This window comes from Phoxinus phoxinus, assembly GCF_949152265.1.
Source record: "Phoxinus phoxinus genome assembly, chromosome: 16".
NCBI lineage: Eukaryota > Metazoa > Chordata > Actinopteri > Cypriniformes > Leuciscidae > Phoxinus > Phoxinus phoxinus.
In genome coordinates this window covers 24,789,442-24,812,680 of record NC_136891.1, presented here as the reverse complement: position 1 = coordinate 24,812,680, position 23,239 = coordinate 24,789,442, and the positions used below count along the sequence as shown (strand labels likewise).

The 23,239-nt window shown below is 38.1% G+C and overlaps 2 protein-coding genes across 3 annotated transcripts in view; one reads left to right on the top strand and one right to left on the bottom strand.

Moving 5' to 3' along the window:
- plpp3 (phospholipid phosphatase 3) overlaps positions 1-1,110 on the bottom strand; it is a 36,017-nt gene extending 34,907 nt beyond the window's left edge. Inside the window, exon 1 of one of the 2 annotated variants that reach the window (XM_079639830.1) lies at positions 502-1,110. In XM_079639830.1, coding sequence (XP_079495956.1) covers positions 502-637 — 136 coding nt within the window. In that variant the 5' untranslated portion in view covers positions 638-1,110. The remainder of the gene's footprint in view (positions 1-501) is intronic. The other variant, XM_079639829.1, reaches the window with a different exon arrangement.
- A 3,636-nt stretch (positions 1,111-4,746) lies between these two features.
- prkaa2 (protein kinase, AMP-activated, alpha 2 catalytic subunit) lies at positions 4,747-20,302 on the top strand. The gene is made up of 9 exons (XM_079639391.1): positions 4,747-4,992; positions 9,393-9,534; positions 13,968-14,061; positions 15,973-16,117; positions 17,087-17,174; positions 17,840-18,064; positions 18,152-18,653; positions 18,742-18,868; positions 19,694-20,302. Exons 1-9 carry the CDS (start codon positions 4,899-4,901, stop codon positions 19,933-19,935), a joined length of 1,659 nt encoding a protein of 552 aa, XP_079495517.1. The 5' UTR covers positions 4,747-4,898; the 3' UTR covers positions 19,936-20,302.
- Positions 20,303-23,239: the final 2,937 nt, after the last annotated feature.

Here is a 23,239-nt window from a genome sequence, read left to right as displayed (position 1 = left end):
TGCCCATCCTACATGGCTGAGATAAGAGCCGTCAACGGTTATTCTTCTGTTTACTAAGATACCAATGCAAATTATGAAAAAAAATATTTGCATTGTTATCTCAATAAACAGTAGGCTAGTTAATTTTATTCAGCTGACATACTCTCCTAGAGATTAGGCTAACAGTTAAACCAGTTTAACTTCAATTGCAACATTTCCACCTGGTGCATTATGCTATACAAAACAATGTAGTTTTTATGCATTTATATAACTGTAGTCTACAAACTTTTTTTTTTCACCTTGATCTCAATTACTGCTGAATGCTGTATTTTCGTACATTTTGTGATCAAGTTTAAAATGACTAATAAACAGACAGATAACACACACACACACATTTATATATATATATATATATATATATATATATATATATATATATATATATATATATATATAGGCTATATGGTTCATTGATTTTAGACATAGGCATAATATAAACTTTTTGTGTGTTGGGACACTCACCCAGGACAAGGCAGAAGATGTCTAGTGCTATCAAAAGTTTCCTCTTGCTGTTGTCTACGCCGTTGTTGTTTAACGTGGATGTTCCTCCGTTTCTTGTTTCGGGTGCCATCGCTTTCTCGTACATATAGTTTTGCATTTGAGAGAGTTCCTCCAGTCGTCCTTCTCCTTTAAAAATCCCAGAGATTGACTGCAGCGGTTCGTTTCAGTGGTCTTGTCAGCAAGGACGAGTCGTATAAAGTTTGAGGGAGTTCAGTGTCCCGGCTAAAGTGGGAAGACGTCCTGAAAAGTTAATGAAAACAATGAGTTGTCCGTGCAATCAAGTCCATTCAACTTTGTCCAGTGAAAGAGCAGTCGTGTTTGGTCGGTTAGTGAGTTCTGAGTGTGGTCTAGTTCTACTCTACTTGAAGGTTTGAACTGAGAGCGGCGTTTTAAAACTAGGAGATCAACTCCTGTTTATGAATCCTCCTTTGGTCTCCACCTCCTTTCCTCCAGTAAGCGCTCAGCCCCCTTCTCCTGTCCCAAGCCACGCTGAATGAAGCCCACGGACCTTCAGCACACACTCATTCACTTCACCCACTCACCCACACAAACACACACACACCGCGAGCTGCACTGCCCCTAGCGGCCACTGCTGATAACACACCCACCAGACCAGTAACCAGTTATCTCATTAACATCAGAACAAAAATGAACAGGGTTACATTCACCAGTTAGAATGTTTTTCTTCTTCTTTAGTAATAATCCCTTGCTATTCCATGTTTTTAATATGAGTAATGCCCATTATATGAGGTTTAAAAAAAACTTATTATTTTGACACTCATTATTTTAATGGATAGGCTTAATAATAAATAAATGGATACATTTGTTTTTTGACCAATTTTCAGATTGTTTCAGTTTCATATTTTTTGTGTGTTAAATTGATTGGTTTTAGTGTATTATACCATTTATCTTGGTGTTTTTCTGTAATCCAAAACACTATAAGAGCTCTAGTAAATCTAAAGAGCTGGGAAGTTTTGCAAAAGAACTAGTCGTTAAAAACGGAAGCTTGGTAGAAGTTCATCTTTTTGTAGGACAATGATCCCACCCACAAAGGTTAGATTAACATCTGAGTAGCACCAGAACAAAAGAGGCATGGCTGGTCGACAATGAGATCTGTCAGAGATCTGACCCCAATTCAATAGAGGATCTGAGACACTAGAAAAGTGTGGTGCACAAGGAGCATTTGACTGACCTGCAGGAAACCTGAAAAAGAAAAAAAAAACTAAATAATAATGCCACAATATGTCAAACTATGTCATTTATGTTACAGCCTATATTCTTATATTGCCATAATATATTTATTTTCAAATATCTGTCTGATTCAATAAATAAAAAAGTCTACAATATAAAACAAATCAGGTCATGGCAACTCCAACTCAGCAGTGATGAAGCATTGCCATCTAGCGGTGAAACGCATGCAACACACTTGAAGTTTACTATAGCGACAAAAAATACTTCATATTTTTTTAGAATCTCGGGCCAAATACAGTTTTTCTCAGTCGCTTTGTGCATTTCTCACATCACTATTTGCATTTTGTAACGCAAAGTTGAGATGTAGCCCAGAGAGAAAAAACAATAGGCTAAGTGTCGGAGGAAAAGATGCACGAGAGACGAGAGTTGGCGTATTTTCCCCGTGTTTAATACAACCACTCAAACGTCACACTCGTCCGCATACATGGGGATCGAGTGAGAAAGAGTATACAAACAAACATCCAACTTTGGTCACAAATATAAACAGAATAAAAGAAAGAATAGGTACAGAGGTCGTTAGAGCGGTTATCTCTTCTCCTCACCTGTCAAATCTGACACTCTACGCACATGCGCAGTTCCCCTTTCACCCCATATTAACCAAAAAACACAAAGTGACCGTTACAATTTGCACAACAGTTAGTTCAACTTCAACATTTAGTCATTTGTGCACATCATAGTAGCAGTTTCTCATTCCTTCCAACAAATTGCAAATGCTTTTGGACATGCATCAATTGCTTTCATACAACTCTCTGCTGTTTTATAACATTATCATTTGCTTATGTCATGTCAGTCAAAATTAACTATAGGCCTACTTGTGAATGCTGAATAGTCATTCCATATTAAACTAATAGTCCTCATTTCATTGCTCGAGTCATTACATACAAAAACGTTGAACTAGTTGTCAAAATCTTGTCAAAAAGCAAATTTTACACATTTTTTAAAATCTTTTTCTTTCTTTCTGAAAATGTCTCCTAAATTGAAAATATTCTCTCTCAGGTGAATCTCAACTTTCACTGAAGAGAAGGGGTGTGTGAAGCAATAGTTGCAACCAATGATAAGCCACTTCTCTACAATCACTGTAAGAGCTGAATCATAAACCCCCACTTTAAAAGCATATGTGAACCAAGCAGGACATGTGTACCATTTCTACAATACTGTGACAGAAATGGAAGGCCAGCCTCGTGGAAGAGGGGTGAGGGTGCAGGGGGAAGGGGAAGGGGAAGGGGAGGCCAAGTACATAGGTGGATCCCTGATGAAATCAGGGGTACAATTGTGGATCATGTTGTAAATCACGGCCTAACGGCTGAGGCTGGTCGAAGGGTGTAGCCAAATGTTGAGAGAACCACTGTAAATTCAATTATTCAAACATTTCGTCGGGAGAACAGGTGTGTATAAATGGCATAGGCTATCCCCCGTCTTGCTCAATACAACACACAACATCTGCTGACTTTTTTAGACACTCTTTCCAGGGACATAATCCCTGAGAATGAGAGGGGTCTAACTGGAGACCATCTGAGCAAGCATGTTGTTGTTGTTTTGGATAATGTGCGTTTTCACCACTCAGATGTCGCCAGACAGTGGTTTGCAGCACATGATAGGATGCTGGTGGAATATCTCCCTCCTTACACCATTCCTAAATCCAAAAGAGGAGTTTTTCTCTTTCTGGATGTGAAAGGTATATGACCGGCGGCATCCACATACCCAAATGGCCCTGCTAGCGGCCATGGATGCAGCATGTGATGACATCACAGCAGAGGGTGGATTCGCCACTCGAGGAGATACTTTCCTCGCTGCACTGCAAGAGAGGATATTCGCTGTGATGTAGATGAAATGATGTGGCCATGACAGAGAGGAACGTCTGGATGTGCATGAATGATTACAGTACTATCATGTATGTTATGTTCAGTTCCAATATGTACTGCAATATTGTTTACAGTTGTGCACAGCACAGCTCTACCCAAAGGGAGTTTATGTTTGTTGTAAATAAGGGTGTATTTTTTCTTTTGCAAAATGCTGTGAACAAATAAGAATTGCAAAGAGCATATGCAGTAAAAATGTGAAATTCAGTGTCTTGTACTCTGTTACCTCACTAAATACAGTAATGTGTAACTTTACTGTATTTTTCAAATGGCTGTGCAAATAGTATAGTGCTGTCTTGAGCATTTAGTGTCCAATATCTTACTTTTTTGCATTGGAAAGAGTAAACTGTCATAATGAAAACATGACAAAGCCATTTGACTATCTTGTTCATAAGCAATGGTGTCAGGACTTTTCATCTTGATGACACTGACACTTTCATTGACATGAGTAGCTACTTGCTTTTGAGGAATGAGCTATCCATTTTGAACAAGTGACAAGCTTTTGCAGGTTATCAGCTAGGTTTTGCAGTTTGTACTAATTGTTTTGAGAACTGCATTAACTGTTGTGCAAATGTAAATAGTGATGTGAGAAATGCACCAAAGCGACTGAGAAAAACTCTATTATTGTTATTATGTTTATTATTATTTTAAACGCTGCAGAATAAAGATTGACTATGATTTTAGAAATATTTTCATAATAATCTATTGATATAAATAGCCTAAATACACAGCTGTGAAAGGTTGTATAAAAAGGTAATTTATAAATATGTCCCGACAGAATTCAAGGGTTCATTATATATACAGGGATAGATAGATAGATAGATAGATAGATAGATAGATAGATAGATAGATAGATAGATAGATAGATAGATAGATAGATAGATAGATAGATAGATAGATAGATAGATAGATAGATAGATAGATAGATAGATGTGGTTCTATGAATAGTGAGTAAATGTCAATGGTATACATTAGTTATCATCTTTAAATAGTTAATGTCAGAGTAGGCTATAGTTGATCCATCTAAAAAAAAAAAACTAACGTTTGTGAGGTGTAGCCTATCATGCATGCTCGTTTACATAATCAGTTGTCAGCTGATCCGAGAGCTGCCTGTCTGTGAGTTTACAGTTTCTCCTAAAGCTGAATTCAGATCAGCTCTTAGAGGGGTTCAGTAAAGCTCAGCCTCAGTCTACCTCATGTGTTCAATCCCGCCTACTGTAAGTCAGCCCGAGGACCTCACATAGTAAAATGGCTGAAAAACAGAAACACGAAGGCAGGGTAAAGATAGGACACTACATCCTCGGAGACACGCTGGGAGTCGGAACATTTGGAAAAGTGAAGAGTTAAGTATATTAATTTACTATACGTGTTCGGACGTTGCATGGAATGCGAGTACGAACGTATGTTTTCGGGGTTGTAAGTGCTGAACTTGCCGGCGGACGATGTGCGCAATTTACGTAGCACGAAATGCGTAGGAAGAACCTCCGCTGACGTCCTCCAGGCGCAGAGAGTGCGTACGCTGTTAGTGAATATGGCGCAGAGATGGAAATTCTTTCAGCACCACAGAAGACGGTGCACTTGCAATCATGTTTGCGTAAATGTTTAGTATCACAACATTTGGGAAACTATCTGGTATTTCGGAAATGTTTAGGGTTCACATACTTACGCCTTCTTAATATTTGGCATTTTAAACATTTTAATGCTCTGTCATCCTCCCTGAATCGCGACCATTGAGCTGCGCTTTTAAACATGATCATTTGCATACATTTCCAGCTCCCAAACTATTGAATCTTTAAAACGTTTGTTTCAAACGTGTATTCTGATGATTACTGTAAAAGTACACTGGAGCAAATGTCGTAGTTGGTATATTTTACCTGCAGTACAGCTTTGACCTTGCAGTCATTTTCTATTCTAAGCGCGAGTGGGAATGCCGCTCATTTTGGGAATGACCTTTCGCACGGGTGTATAGCCCTGTGTTTGAGCTTTGCTCTACATTTATTAAAGTAAAATCTTATTATATAACACGGTCTATGTTGCATTAAAAGAAATGCTCTCAATTATTAGTGTGTCTGTGCACATAAATCCGTTATAAACCAACTTATTGATTGCCAGTGCTTATCATTTCATAAAAATAAAACCCAGAAATGTCTACCTAGACAGCATTTTTGCCTAAACACAAGCATTCTCATTTATCTTATGACCATTTCTCAGCTGGGTCTGACAATTCATCCCACCTTTACCATAGGGTTCAACAACAGTACCGCCCACTTTTCCAGGGGAACTATTTTCCCCATTCATTTCCCCAAAGGGAAACCAAACCAACCAGCTACAGGGTGAATCACAACTTTACAAACTTTGATCTGAAGCAACAACACATTTTTTTTTCTTTCTTTTTTGTGTGAAAATCAGACAAAGGGACAAATGTGCAAGACTGTGCACTTGACAGCTTTTTGAAAATCTTATTTTTTAATGGAATATTGCAGTATTTATTATATATTTTTTTATTTTGCCCTCATAATCTTTAATCAAAATAACTTCCCCCTCCCTCTAGTGTCATCTCCTCTATGATGATGTTCACTTGCGAGAGGGCGGGGCAACCTGTCACTCACATGACATCATAGCAATAGCAAACCACAACAATCCTTTGGTTTAATCTAATCTATTCACAATGGACGGAATCAAGTCCCGCTCTACAAACAGAATAGGGATAGTTCACTTAAAAATGAAAATTCTGTCATTATTTTTTCTTTGTTGTTTCAAACCTGCATGAATTTCTTTCTTCTGCTGAACACAAGAGCAGAAGACATTTTGAAGAAATTGAGTTCCCCATTGACTTCCATTGTAGGAAAAAAAATACTATGGAAGTCAATGGGGTCCATCACTTGTTTGGTTACCGACATTATTCAAAATATCTTCCTTTGTGTTCAGGGTAACATTTAGGCTATTAGCTTTACCTCTAGCTCAGGTGTCCAGTCCTGCTCCTGGAGGGCCGATGATGTCTGGCAAAGTTCAACTCCGAACAAACTGCCTAAACACTTGCCTGGAAGTCTCTAGCAATCCCGAAAACCTCGATTAGCCGTTTCAAGTGTTTAATTAGGATTGGCGCCTAACTCTGCTGTGTATTTGCCCCCAGGATCAGGATTGGAAACCCCCGCTCTAGCTGATTAAGATAGTTTGCCATACTGATTAACCTGCTAGGCTAAACATGAGTTTAAACACTACCACTACTAGGCTATACATTTACATGTTGAGGATACTTGGCTATTTTAATTAAGTTGAAAAACGATAACGCAATGCATTTTTGAACAGACATAATAAACGGGTCCTGGGGGGATAAAAATCCTTCGGGGTAAGAGAATCTTCACTAGCGACTATCCTGAGCTGTGAAGTCAGCCTGTTTCCTCTGAATATATGGATGTTGTAGAATGGCCATCAACAGAGTGCAAAAGTCAGGTTCTGGAAGTAAAAACTGAAATTGATTTTGAGCGGTAACTTATAAAAAGACAGACCTACTGTGAGCTGTGAGGTTGTAAATAGATTGTATTTGCTTCTGCTGAAGACGTCTGTCCACATTATTTTGTTTAAATGATCGTTTAACAGCGGAATTCCTGGTAAAAAAACGACATTACCCAATAATAACCCTTGATGCTGTACAGAAAAATTCCACCAGTCAAAGAAGAAAAAAAACACTCCCATGAAGCACTGTGAATGACGTGATTGAGTCGATCTCTACGATCTCAAAATACTTAGGCCTAAATGTTTATATATAGGCTAATCAACATTTATAAATGAGTAGTTTTATGTTTCTCCATTGTTTTTTAGTTTATGCTGTTTGCAATGCTTGATGGGATTGTAGTTATATCCCTACTAAAGCCGTTAAAGGGATAGTTCACTTTAAAATTAAAAATTCTGTCATCATTTACTCACCCTCAAGTTGTTTCAAACCTGTATTAATTTATTTCTTCTGCTGAACACAAAGGAAGATATTTTGAAGAATGTCGGTAACCAAACAGTAGACTGTACCCATTGACTTCCATAGTATTTTTTTTTCCTACTATGGAAGTCAATGGGTACAGTCTACCCATTTGGTTACCGACATTCTTCAAAATATCTTTCTTTGTGTTCAGCAGAAGAAATAAATTAATACAGGTTTGAAACAACTTGAGGGTGAGTAAATGATGACAGAATTTTAATTTTAAAGTGAACTGTCCCTTTAAGTAGCCTAGTACACAGTCGTGTACCTTTGTAGTTTTGTCTGATATTTTAAATACTTTTTTTTGTGCTTCAAATCAAAGTTTGTAGTGTTGTATTTCACCTCACGATTGTCTTGGTTCATGACTTAGGCTAGTCTATAACGCTTTAACAAACACTTTTTAAAAATCCCTATGGGAAAATTAATGGAAAATAATAATACTTCCGGAACTAGTGCTGCTGAAAAAGGTGGCGGGCGCTAATGCACTCGATGGAGGAAGATGCTCCTTGCAGTCAGATGATGAAGTTACAACATCTACCAAGAGTTTTTGCTGTCTAGGTAGGCAGCTCACTTTTTGAGGTTTGAGGCTCGAGGCAAAGCCAAAGTAAAGAAAATCAATGACCAGTAAAGCAAATGACCTTGAGGAGAGTCTTAGGATCTTTATCAAGGCGGGAAATCTAACAGCCTTATCAGGCTCCACATGAGATCCCATGACTGCAGTTTAAGCAGACTCATGCTACTTTTCAGGTTAACGCATGCAAGCTAACAAATAATCCACCGTAATACTGAAACCACTGAAATGGTTTATTCCTGGTCTGTAAAGATTGTACCACAGAAGCTGCTTGAGGGTGCTGATATGAATAAAGCCCTTTAAGCTCCCTCCATACTGCATGCTCAGGGTGTCATTGGACTTAAATATCCACAGCGGAAACACATTTTGTTTGCAAGTGACCCTCCAACTGTTAGTAGACATTAATAGATGCATTGCTTTTACTTATTAGCTGACCTTTACTTCATTATTTCTTCATGTAGCTCAGGCAGTGAATGTAGTGGCAGTGAATGTAGCAACTAGTGTCAATATGGACACTAAAAATACTAACCTAAACATATAAAGTCAAAAATACGGAATAAACCTGAATAGATTAGGTTACACCAATCAAATTATTATAAGGTTCAGAATATGCAAAAATAACTGAAATATATACTTAGCCTAAATACTGATATATTAGTATGATTATAAATGTCTTGATTGGCATTGTTAATGTATATACTGGAATGTGTGTGTGTGTGTGTGTGTGTGTGTGTGTGTGTGTGTGTGTGTGTGTGTGTGTGTGTGCGCGTGTGTGTGTGTGGGGGGGGGGGGAAATACATAATCTTACTTGTTACAATAATGTGCAAGACTGATAATATATCAAACCAAACAAAATATGGGTATTTGTTTTTCGTAAATTTTGCTCAAAAGTGAACAGTATCTAATCCTAGATAAGCAATTATCTTAAGGCTAGTATATGAAAGTCTAAACTCAGAGTAGATCAGGTTTTGTTTGTTTATTGAGGCCTCAGACCTGAAATGAAAGTCTTCTCTCTTTCTTTGTTTTCTTAGAAGGTTTGTGTTGGAGGTCGCCGGCCCGCAGCGCCGATGCTTGTTTTCGTTGGAATAAAACTTATCTTTCATCAGTGGTGTTTACAATAACCTAACTGCTGGTGATGGTATTTCAGCTGAGTCTTCATTGATGTGTGTGTGCGTGTGTGTGTGTGTTTGGCCAACAGTTGGAGAGCACCAGCTAACAGGACACAAAGTTGCTGTGAAGATCCTCAACAGACAGAAGATCCGCAGTCTCGATGTTGTGGGGAAAATCAAACGAGAGATTCAGAACCTTAAGCTCTTCAGACATCCGCACATCATCAAGCTGTGAGTGAATCACACATAAAAAACAACAACATGAAAAACGCAAACAACATCAACAAAATCCACTGAGTATGCCTGTGCATTGCACTGGTGATTATCTACCTCGATGGAAAGAAAAATAATTTTTTCACTGGGTTAACTGACAGCTTAAGCTTCTTAAAGATTTTAAGAAGCTTTATGTCTTTGAACTGCAATTTCTGGAGACTTAAATACGGTGCACTTAAAACTTTAGGAGTATTACAAGGATCATTACACATGCTGACTTTGGGCCCTATTTTAACGATCTGAAACGCAAGTGTCAAAGTGCAAAGCGCAAGTAACTTTGTGGGCGGATCCCGGCGCTGTTGCTATTTTCCCGGCGGATAAATGACTCTTGCGCCCGACGCAAATCTAAAAGGGGTTGGTCTGAAGTAGCTTCATTATTCATAGGTGTGGTTTGGGCGTAACGTGAAATAAACCAATCAGAGCGTCCTCTCACATTCCCTTTAAGAGCAGACGCGCTTGTTCCATGGCGGATTGCTATTATAACGGCGGATTTGCCTGCGCACGCAGGAGCGGTTCACAGCCGAGGAGACCGACGTTCTCGTCAGGGCCGTAAAACACAGAGAAGTGACATTGGGGATGATGGGAGAAACCCACCCAAATTAGGTTAAACAGGCGTATAATTTGGGTAAATGTGTAGCCTAATCTAGATTTTTTTATTTTTTTTTATCTAGATAGATCTTTTTCACATCTTCACGGACATACCAATGATTTCCCTCGTGTGTTAATATTTTTCCTTGTAATAATGTATGATTTGCAAAAATGAAAACTGCTGCATCTGTTTATATTAGAGAATCAAAGTGGATGCGGGTTAACATTATGGCAAGCACGTGCCCTTAAAATACCACATCACTAACGGGCAACGCGCCACTGTCTTTAGACTGTTTTTTTCTTGGTCAATGGCGCAATTGCTTTCTAAAACTGGAAAATAGCACCATTGAAGTTGTGCGCCGGATCACGCCTTCTCTTTGCGCTGAACCTCCCCCGCGAGCGCAAGTTCATTCCCTAATTTACCGACGTGCGTCTGTGGAGGGAAAAGTCCGCTGTGCGCGGGTGCAAAATAGGAATGATACATGCGTCGGTGTTCAAAGTCAATTGCGCTGGGTGCAAGATAGGGCCCTTTATGTGCTTAATGTGTGTCAGTTTTTGTGAGATTTAACATCACTAATGACAAGGATGTGGAATATTTTTGTGGGCAAATAATTAAAATACAAATTATTTGGTTATTTGATGTTTTTCCTATGTGGTTAGACATGTACGGATAATTGATTTTACTTAGTCCAACTGAAAAGACCAGCTTTGACCTGCTTACATTTCCATGCTGGTCCAGTCTGGTGTGTGCTGGAAGCTGGTATAACAATTATGTTCTCCAGAAAAGCCTATAAGCTCCCCAATTCAAGACAAACATTTATTGAAACTAAGCTGAAATCCTCAGGTTTCTGGTGTTAATGTGATATATACATTTTAAATTAAATTTTACATAAATAAAAAATAAAACACACACACACACGCACACACACGCACGCACGCACGCACGCACGCACACACGCACACACACACACACACACACACACACACACACACACACACACACACACACACACACACACACACACACACACACACATATAAATATATATATATATATATATATATATATATATATATATATATATATAAAGCCCACTAGAAATGAAATGTGCCTCTTAAAGACAGATAGGGTGGGAAATGGCTACCGTATGTAAAAAGTAAAATATATGTTCTTAATATATATTAAATATATATATGCCCAATAATGTTCCTAACATTATAATTGCATCTCAGCACAATATTATTCATGGGCACTTGCAAAAACTGCATTTTGAAGCTTTGAAACTTTAAACCAGTAGTAGCATGTCAACCTGCCAAAGTCACTTGATTCCAGGAAACAAAGTTTTGTTACGTCAGAACTTCTCAATTTGAATGGTTCGCCACTAAGGATCTTAATCTCAGTGAACCAGTTTCTATATCGTTTTAAACTGATATAAGATCAGGTTTGTAGTGTAGCCATTTTTTGTTTGTTTTTCAAAACAAACTCTACAAAAGAACACATTGTACAGACACTTTGGTATTTGAGGATTTCTAGATTACATTTAATAGATTACACACGGTTACACTTTATTTCGATGGTCCACGTTAGACATTACCAACTATAAGCAACTTTGCAACTACATGTCAACGACCAGTCATAGAGTATTAGTAGACTGTTAGTAGAATGTTGGGTTAGGGTTTGGTGTTAGGGTTCAGGTAAGTAGAATAAGTTGACAGGTACCTGCAAAGTTACGTATAGTCAGTAGAATGTCTTTTGGGTGACCATCACAATAAAAAGTTTTCAGATATTAGGCAGACAGTTAAACACAGATTTAATTAGGCTATACTATAAACCAAGAAAACCATGACCAAGGACAGGAGCACAATGAACAAAAAACAAAACTCACCAACAAGACAGTTCAAAAGAAACAAGACCTGACAATGCATTAGACTAGAGAAACACAAGGGCTAAGTGGATAATAAGGCACAGAGGGAAACAGGAACAAGACAGAACAACAAACTAAAAGTCACGTAACGAAAGTGCAAAGACATGACACATTTGAATTGGGAGGAAATGTAGCTGCATTTTACGCGGTGCATTTCTTGTTCTGCCACTCACAGTTCAATGGCACATTTCAGGGTTGTTCGGATCAGAAGTTAAGGAGACAAAAACAGCATAATCTTCTTATCCTCTCATGTCCCAATCTCTCACTTTCCTTCTTTTCCACTCTCACTTATTCCCCTTTTTTCATCATAATGCAATAGCTGTGTTATTGTATTCTCGACACATGTTCCATGTTAAGCCCCTGCTGTGTTTTTGTGTGTGTTTCTCTGGGTATTTGCTCTGTTTTGAGAGCATGCTTTGTTCTCTCCTTTTATCATTCTTTTTTCAATGATTGGATTTTGTAAAGTTACATTATGTTTATTTGAAAATCACATCAGGTGTCCCAGACTTGTTCAGTATTCTCCATATTAAGCCCCTCTGAGGAACACAGGCCTTGTCCTTCTCTACTGCTGTTTGAAAGGCTGTCTGTGTCTCCCACTATAAAGGATCTTATGTTGAATATAAACACAGCAGACTGCCAGTACGTTTCCCTGCCGAAATTACCATCAACATTTCTGTTTTTAAGAACTGTAGCATAACATGCTGATGCTCTTATTGTCGTCCAATACAATTGACCCTTCGCAGGGAGCTTGATTGACAGGTGTTCTGACCAATCATACTTCGCCATCCGCCATTTTGTGCGACAAAGCAGTCAGGAGAGTTAGCAGATTAACATGGGAGGATTTTAACTTAAAAATAGTGTATTGACGCCTTTCCGCGTTTAAAACAACATTCCTTCTTATGTTCATTCATGTTTATTTGATGCTATAAATTAACTAGAAGGAAGAGATGATCGGTTCACAAGCAGCTTTAACTGATGCTCTACAGCGATCTGTCACGACACATTAAAGAGCCACAAAAAGGTATTTATTGTTTAAATTTCTTTTAAAAAATGACCAAATTTAAAAGGTGAGACTTTGTTTAATATGTTTAATTACAAAAGTAACCGAAAAGTAACCTGGTCTGTCCTGTCTGTCAGTGCGTTGTCAGTCTCCTCTCTGCTCCGCGTTGTATTTTTCACTGCGTGAGAACATGGTGTGGCGTGAGAGCGGCGTAGCTTGTCGGGCATAGCGACAGTAACTAAGGGGGGCGGATCTTTGCGAACGGTCAATTGAGTTAAAAAAAGCTTGTTAAATAGGTTTTATAAAGTATATATATTTATATATATATATAGCGCATCGTATTTGTTATGTGTCAGAAAGAAATGTAATTAAATTCACAAAAAACAATTAATATAAATTCTAACTTAAAATGTAAAATATATTTATAGCAACATATTTGTTATGTCAGCAAGAACTAAATTAAATGAAATTAAACATTAAATTAAACATTAACAAATAATGTATAAGGTTTTTAATTATAGCTGGAAATTATATGACTATAATGTAACTTCATGACAAATATAAAATGTATAAACTCACTTTTGCTGGAAAACAATGGCAAGGAGTTTTCATCTTATTATAGTTGATGCTTGCCATCACAAATCAAGATAGCTTTCAAGTCAGCTGAAGTTGCAATAATAGTGTTTCACATATCAGAGAAATACAAATGTTTTCTCTTTGCAGGGTATAAACACATACGTACCGGTACACGATAAAGACAGTGTCCCCCGGGCCATTGGCCATCCTTATTGTTGAGCTCTGTATTGCTGTATTTTTAAAGCACCAGCATTAAAGCCTCTTGTTGAGTTTCTGTGGTTCTTTTCTCTGGTGTGTTGCAGGTATCAGGTGATCAGCACTCCCACAGACTTCTTCATGGTGATGGAATATGTGTCTGGAGGGGAACTCTTTGACTATATTTGTAAGCATGGAAGGGTAAGAATCATCTGAAGAGCTCTTGCTACTAAAGTCAGCTGCAGGCTAATGGTGCGTTCACACCGGACGCGAATAGCGCGTCAGGCGCGAGTGATTTCAATGTTAAGTCAATGCAAAGACGCGTTACGCACGTAAAACGCGTGTAACGCGTCTTTGCATTGACTTAACATTGAAATCACTCGCGCCTGACGCGCTATTCGCGTCCGGTGTGTAGGGACCGTAACAGGCTCTTACATGGGAAAGGCTATTGGCTTTCTCAATGGTTCTCCAAAGTTGCATGCCATACCTTATTTGAAAAATTACAATTAATAGCGTTCTGCTCAACAAAGCATATACAATTATGGACAACACAATTATGTTTTGTGTTAGTCACCTAATAGCTGGAAACTGCATTATGAGCCTCAGAACTTGCTTTTGTGGCTCTGGTCTGGATTTGAGCATGGATTAACCTTTGAGTCTTCCAGACCTGTTGGGGTTATGGGGATCTAGCTTATCCAAACAGCGCCTGATCCAGTGAAGTGTTCATGGGAAGGGTCAGGGAGTCCATGCATATATACAGGGCTCAGTCTTTGTGTTATCTGGGTTGCCTACAACGGCACTGCCTGACGCTTCGTGTTGCAGGACATGTTTAGTTTGAACACACAGCTGACTACGGTGAAATTTGATCCTTTTTATTTTTAGTGCCTTAATTCATCAACACTTGAACAGGTTTTTGAATTACTTTGTGAAAGTGTTGTTGGATATAAGATTCAGTTCAATTACAGTTTTTTTTTTTTTTTTACTGTCATCTAAAAGTAGTTTACATTAAAATTTCATATTGATATGATTTATCTATATTTGAGCATTTAAGGAATTATAATACATAATTTGCATTGACAAATGACACATAGCCTACCTTTATATATATAACAGTCTATCTATCTATCTATCTATCTATCTATCTATCTATCTATCTATCTATCTATCTATCTATCTATCTATCTATCTATCTATCTATCTATCTATCTATCTATCTATCTATCTATCTATCTATCGATCGATCGATCTATCTATCTATCTATCTATCTATCTATCTATCTATCTATCTATCTATCTATCTATCTATCTATCTATCTATCTATCTATCTATCTATCTATCTATCTATCTATCTATCTATCTATCTATCTATCTATCTATCTATCTATCTATCTATCTATCTATCTATCTATCCTGACTTATGCACCCTGTATTTTAAGGAAGAACATGTGTTTATTTATGATAAATTATTCATGCACAAAGAAAATTGGTGTCCTTAAAGGTTGGAGTTTTCCAAATTTTTTTAAGGCATTAAGATCAATTTCCAAAAGATGATTTTTTTTCAACTTTAGCATGGGTGTGTTCACTTATGCATAGCACTGTATCTTTCTGTCTGTCAGTCTGTCCGTCTGTCCAGTGTATTTAACAAATATAAGTTCCCACTCTAAATATATTTTAGTAAAATATTTCAATTTTTAATTCATTTAATTATTCAAATAATTTAAATGAATTGTATTGGGGGCATAATACATGCATTACATGATTGAACATTTTATATCTTAATACCTGCTGTATCATATTCAAATACATTTTCAATACTGTTTTTCTAGAAATGAAATTACATATTAAGTAAGTAAGTTGCTTAAATTCAGTAAATATTCATTTTGAAATATCATTAACAACACAATACAATGTTATTCTTGACATTACTTTATCCAAATAAAACATTCCTAGCAAGAGTATTTGATCTGGATAGTAGTTCTGATTTGGACTTGAATGTAGGAACTTTGTATCAAATACAATGCAGACAGCTTTAACCCACAGAGAACAAGTACTTGTTTTTATTATAAATAATGTTTTATGTAGTAATCACTCTTTATGTCTCCCATGTGCAGGTGGAGGACACAGAGGCGAGACGTCTTTTCCAGCAGATCATCTCAGCTGTAGATTACTGCCACAGACACATGGTGGTGCACAGAGACCTCAAGCCAGAAAATGTTCTGCTGGATGGCAACATGAATGCCAAGATCGCTGACTTTGGTACACACGCACACACACACACACACACACACACACACACACACACACACACACACACACACACACACACACACACACACACACACACACACACACACACACACACACACACACACACACACACACACACAGAAAGCTAATGTTGTGCAGACAGTGAGGGATAGTTGCCAAGCAACCAGCTGCAGTTTTGCTGCATGTCCAGTCGTGTGGTTTATATGAGGCATGCTGTTTGATTATCCACAGAAGAGCGGAGACAGGAAAGAGGCAAAGAGAAACACACATAAATCTGCCCTGCAGCTAGATTTGTTGAGCTACACCACATATACAGTGGAGTCCAAATGTGGTCCAAGAGCGCTAGTGAAAATGCTTTATTTTCTAATTTTCTAATTTAACGCACATATATATATATATTAAATTACTTTAAACTTTGTATTATTTACACACACGCCAAGTATAAATACAGTAAAAAAAAATAATACTTCTATTTTCTATACATTTATTTCACAGATTTAAAAATGATACAGCAAGCTGTGTATATAACAAATATATACATGCATACCCCAATCTACATATATATTGGTAGAATGTTATTTTAATATTTATTAATATAATGACATTGTATTGTGCAGTGGGCATAACACATGCATTACAATGATGAGATGAATATACCTGAAATATCTGCTGCACCCTGCAGATGCACTGAACGACACCACATATACAGTGGGGTCCAAAAGCCTGAGACCACTTGTGAAAATTCTTAAAGTTTAAAATCTTCTAATTTAATAGATTTTTACAACGTCATATTATTTATTATTTCATTATTTATTTTTATTAAAATTCCCAGATTGTCAAATATTGTGTCATACGTTTGGATCCCACTGTATTTAGATCTGCCCTGTTTTACTTGTATATATGTACTTGACCAATCAAATTGTCTGTTAACTGTATTTGTGCGGTTCTGCTTGTCAGGTCTGTCAAACATGATGTCAGACGGAGAGTTCCTGAGAACAAGCTGTGGATCACCAAACTACGCTGCACCAGAGGTCATTTCAGGAAGGTGAGAGGTCATGTAGTCAGTTTTATTAAAGTATTGACTACCAGATTATGCAAGAAATTTACAGTTCTTGGACATTGCGCTACACTGTATTATATGTATCAATAGCCAAAGGTCTGGCTTGCAAGACCAGCTGTCCAACAAACCATGGCTAGCTGTTTGTTTTGCGGTATGGACTGCATTGATACACTGCACATAAATATTATATCAGGACTGCATACATTTTTATGAAAAACCGATTGTCATCTTGTTCTGCTCATTTTTGTAAAAATGTCTCATCCAGACTGAGGCCCTGTTTACACCTGGTATTAAAATGCCTTTTGGTCGATCGGATAACAAGTGGACGACGCTAAATACGGGTGTAAACAGGGTGTAAAACATTTTGAGCTTGACCACTTTCGACCACTTCCAGAGGTAGACAAAAACGCATTCGACCGGATACCACTCATAGCCCTCCCCTCGAAGAAATCAGGACAGAAGTGGTTGAAAGTGGACTAAAGAGACGGATTGAAACACCAGGTGTTACTGGAAATGTGTCTGTCTCGTCCACTTGTGATCTTATAAACCAAAATGCATCTTAATACCAGGTGTAAACAGGACCTGATAGATACGTAAACACAATGTAGTAGCCCACACGCTCACACAATGACACGTATGTTGTGTTTCAGGCTGTATGCTGGTCCAGAGGTGGACATCTGGAGCTGCGGCGTCATTCTCTATGCACTGCTCTGTGGGACTCTGCCATTCGATGACGAGCACGTGCCCACCCTCTTCAAAAAGATCCGCGGAGGGGTCTTCTACATGCCAGAATACCTCAACCGCTCAGTGGCCAGTCTACTAATGCTCATGTTGCAGGTGGACCCACTGAAGAGAGCTACTATCAAAGACATCAGGTTGCTATTATTTAGTTTAGTATGATTTTCACAAATATTTAAATACATGCATACAGTACTTTTATTTGATTCTCTCCTGAATGACAGAGAGGATGAGTGGTTTAAACAGGAACTTCCTGGCTACCTCTTCCCAGAGGACCCCTCGTACGACTCCTCAGAGGTGGACGAGGAGGCCGTGCGGGAGGTGTGCGACAAGTTTGAATGCACTGAAGCCGAAGTGCTGAGCAGCCTCTACAGTGGAGACCCTCAAGACCAGCTGGCGGTGGCGTACCACCTCATCATCGACAACCGGAGAATCATGAACCAGGCCAGCGAGTTCTACCTGGCCTCCAGTCCCCCAACTGGCTCCTTCATGGAGGAGGGCATGCCCCTGCCGCCAGGGGTCAAACCTCACCCCGAACGGATGCCCCCGCTCCTGGCCGACAGCCCTAAGGCACGGTGCCCTCTGGACGCCCTCAACACCACCCGTCCCAAACCGCTGGCGGTGAAGAAGGCAAAATGGCACCTGGGCATTCGGAGCCAGAGCAAACCGTACGACATAATGGCTGAGGTTTACCGTGCCATGAAACAGCTGGAGTACGAGTGGAAAGTGAGTGGCTTGAAACGAGCACAAGTATGCATGTTTGATTTGATAGTGAGAATAGATATGTCAGTGTGTCGGATGTCGTGGGATTTAGGTGGTGAACCCTTATCACCTGAGAGTGCGCCGGAAGAATCCTGTCACTGGGAATTTTGTGAAGATGTGTCTGCAGCTCTACCAGGTGGACAACCGTAGCTACCTGCTCGACTTCAAGAGCATCGATGGTGAGCATCAATCAATCAGTCTTTTATAATCACAAGTACCACCAAAAATGATGATCTCTTTACTGGAATTAAATGTATGTATGTACCTGCTTTAACAGTATGAACAATTATAACATTTCCAAAACTGAATAATTGACTAATCATTTTTATTTCAATTGACATTTTTTGTGACTTTGTGTACTAAAGCCACAAACAAATTAGGATTCAGTATATGTGAAAAACAAAAAGTTTGGGGCAGGTAAAATATTTGAATGTTTAAAAAAAAATATATATATATATATATATTATTCTCACCAAGACTTTATTTAATCAAAAATGCAGTAAAAATTGTAGTATTGTGAAATATAATTACCATTTAAAATAACTTAATAAAATAATTTGTATTTATGTAGTTTATTCCTATGATGGCATAGCTGAATTCTCAGCATCATTACTCCAGTCTTCAGTGTCACATGATCTAATATGATGATTCAATGATCAAGAAACATTTCTCATTATTATCGGTTGCGCTGCTCAATGTTTTCCTGAAAACAGTAAAAAAAAAAAAAAAAATCAGGATTCTTTGATGACCAGAGAGTTCAAAAGAACAGCATTTATTTGAAATATATAGATTTTTGGTAACATTATAAATATATTTGTCACTTTTGTCCAATTTAATGCATCCTTGCTGAATAAAAGTATTCATTTCTTTAAAAAATGTGAAGATGTGAAGCCCCTAAATGTACAAAAATCCTAGTTATGCCTCTGATCTAGATGCATTTAGCCAGTTAGCCTGGCTTGTTACTCTTCATTATATCTGTCTGATTTCTTTCGCTCACTTTTCAGATGATGTGATCGAGCACAGGTCAGGGTCGTCGACTCCTCAGCGCTCCGGCTCTACAGCGGGCCTCCATCGACCTCGGCTCAGCATCGACTCTGCGAGCGTGGCTGTTGAGATGCCCCTGCTCAGCAGCTCTCTGCCGGGGTCTCTGACCGGGAGCACACCCCTGCTGACCCCGCGTCAGGGCAGCCACACCATGGACTTCTTTGAAATGTGTGCCAGTCTCATCACTACCTTGGCTCGCTGAGACCAACGCGCCCAGAAAACACCACCATCTGGTGGTCTTTACCTCTTAGAATCCAGTCAAAAGGTGAAGGGTTAAGGGGTTGTGAATTATGGAGTTGGGGGTTGTGAATTATGTCGGTCCCACAGTAGCAGCACAGACACACAGTGGCCCCAAAAAGGTTTTGGACACTAAAGACACAGGTATGAGTCGTTGTGTTAGTTAACCAATCATATCAAGGCCATCAGCAAACAAGTCATGCTAAACCTTTTTGTTATCACTTTATCATGCTCCATTTGATATATTTATGCAATATAATTCAGAATTATATATACAACGTGGCATGCAATTTAATATTTATACCATAATAACACTATACTATATAATACTATATAATAATAACAACAATTAATATAGTTATTATTATGTTCCATTAATGTTTGACAACCAGACATTGTCCATATACTTTTTAAATCCCCCCCCAAAAAAACTTTTTGTAACTGTATAGCTTTTATTATTTTAAACCTAACAAATATTTTATTTAAAAATAAAATAAAACATTAATTTTGTCCAAAACATTTTTAGGGCCACTTTTTGGGGTTTTCCTTATCGTCATACGTTTAAAAAAATTCAAAAACTACAAACATACTTCTGATTTTATGTATACATTTCTTTTGATAATATGTATTATACAGTATATTTATATTCGCACATCGATCACTTGAGTTGCATAGTTTAGATGAATAGCTACTGATTGCAATGACAAAACAATAGGTTTATACAGAGCAAAGATCATTATTGAATTATATTATATTAGAGATTCTTCCTTATTTTGCAAAGAAATCATATTTATTCACATTATTTAAGAGTTCATATATAGAGTGAAGAACTTCTATTGAGCATCCAGGCTTTGGCTTGGAGTCTCCAGAGAGCATTTATATAGCAGTGTTGGTGAATGTCAGAGTGAATCTCAGATGATACACACCATCTGCAGTGGAAACGGCTGACCCTGAGCTATCTGTGTCTGTCTCAGAGGCCTTGCTTACATCATGGGCTGTGCCGCTGCCATGGAGAGACAGATATGCTGGACGAGGGCAGACAGACCAGCTTAAATGTTGTGCCTTGATATGGCTAAAATGCAAATAGAGAAGAATACAGACGGATGAAGTGGAGAATGTGCCAGTCATTTTGTCGATATGAGTGAACCTTTAATCAGACGGCCTTAAAATATTCGCAATGCTTGAGATTACAGACAGGCAGAAATCACTTTCCCTGAATGACACATTCAACCCATTATTATTTATGGTTTTCTGTATTTTTTTTTGGTAATTATTTTACAAAATGGTAGTAAAGTAATAGTAATATACTATAAATATTATTTATACTTACATAAACATTATATACGCGGTGTGTATCTGATGAGAACATTAAAGATTGCGCCATGTGACCCCGTCCCTTGCGATGCCTTAAATAGATTGTGAACGTCGTTTTTAATGCTTTAACACGTTTGTTTATGTGTGTGGTTGTTTGTATGGAGTAGATCCAATGTATTTATTAGTTACACATATTTATTCTTTATTTAAGCTCACATCTTAAGTGTTACTTGTGAACAAATGACTTCAGATTTCAGTGAGGATCCAGGTAGGGGATCTGTTGTAGTTTGTCTTTGTGCCAACGTGTGTGAATGGACAACTACAAAACAGCCAGATGGGAAATAGCAGTGAAAGATGACTGAAAAATGAGAGGAGTGAATTATATTGAATATTATATGCAGATGTTACATTATGACAAATCATGAAAATCAAACAAGACAGCCAAAAAAAGAGATGTTTTCAGTTCAACCAATCCCAGACAGTGTCGGCTCGGATCCGGCCCACATCTGATACATTGATCCACATGTACCGGTACCAGATGTGTCCCGGATCTGGGCTGACACTATGTTGCGGTCTAGGATAGATCTGAATCATTTTAACCAATCTTTTTTATTTTATTCGTGTTGAACTAGTTGCAAAAGCTAGATCTACTAGTCATTTTCATATTCATTTCTGCTCATAATCCGGAAAAACAGACTTTATGACAAATCGTTTTTTCCATAGATGTGGTGATCATCCTGAATCTCCCCCTCTGTCTTGTACTGTACGGAATGGTTAAATGTCTACCATTGTGTGCATGGAGCAGAGCGTTTATTTGTTTTGTGCCAGTGTGCTGTATTTTTATGACACATACTGCATTTGAACTGAATGTAAAACAGAAAGATGGAAAGTTCTCGTATCATTTATATGAAATGCAATAGATATGATGCCTCTAAAAAGCTGAACAGTTCGGTGCAAACCACCATTGCTGGGGGACCCGTTATTGCCGGGGAAGATTAGACTGGATTATGTTGTTGTTTTCATTGAAAAATATTGCACAGTCCTCCCAGAATTTAAAGCCTTTACGCATTCTTAACGTTCTCACCTCAAATCCCAAGTTAACTCCCGGTCAACTTTGAGGATCAGTGTACCTTTTTGGAGAGAAAGTGCTGAGGTAAAAGCTTAAACACACAGTTTAGGGAGTTTATCGCCCCCTGCTGCTGGACTTTGCCATTTTATTTACTATCAATGGCAAACCTTGGGTGGGAATCGCAGGAATGTGCGCACGCTTGACGCCCTTGTCATAAATCTTTGTCTTTTTTCAAGTCCATTACGACAGTTTTATGTCACTTATATCAGCTTTATGGCTGTGTTTTGTGAAAACTGGTCAGAAACTTTACAGTCCCCATTTTTTTCAAAGGGGCATTAGTGTGTTGGCCATGGCTTCAGCTCATGTTCAGTGTTTTGTCTATGTAGAGGCGTTTGCGCTGGATATTATACCCTCCCTCTCTCTCCAGTGTAGTGTTGTAAGTGTGAACAGCTTCCCTGCAGTGAGACATGAGAATAATGTGTTGTCTGCCTGTTCCCGAGCCCTGCTGGGAGACGACCTCTGCCTGTCAGTGTATACATGTCTGTATTCTACATATGTGTGTGTCAGTTCCTGTCTGTGTGCGGTTTTTATTTTAAAAGTTATGCACTGCATGGTGTTCCTGTTCTGATTTGCACTTTAATTTTTATTGTTAAAAAAGAAAAGAAAAAAATAGGGAAAATAAAGAGGTATATGCAATTTTTAGTTTGTGTAGTTATTTTGATTATGCAACATTATAGCTGTACAACACTCATCAACAACCCTCTAAAAAATAGTGGCTGGCTTAAATTTGTAAGTACAATCAACTTGGATTTTTAAGTAATTTCAACTTACATTACATTACACTGAATTGTAAAAAATGAGTTGAATCTTGTAAAACATTTTGATG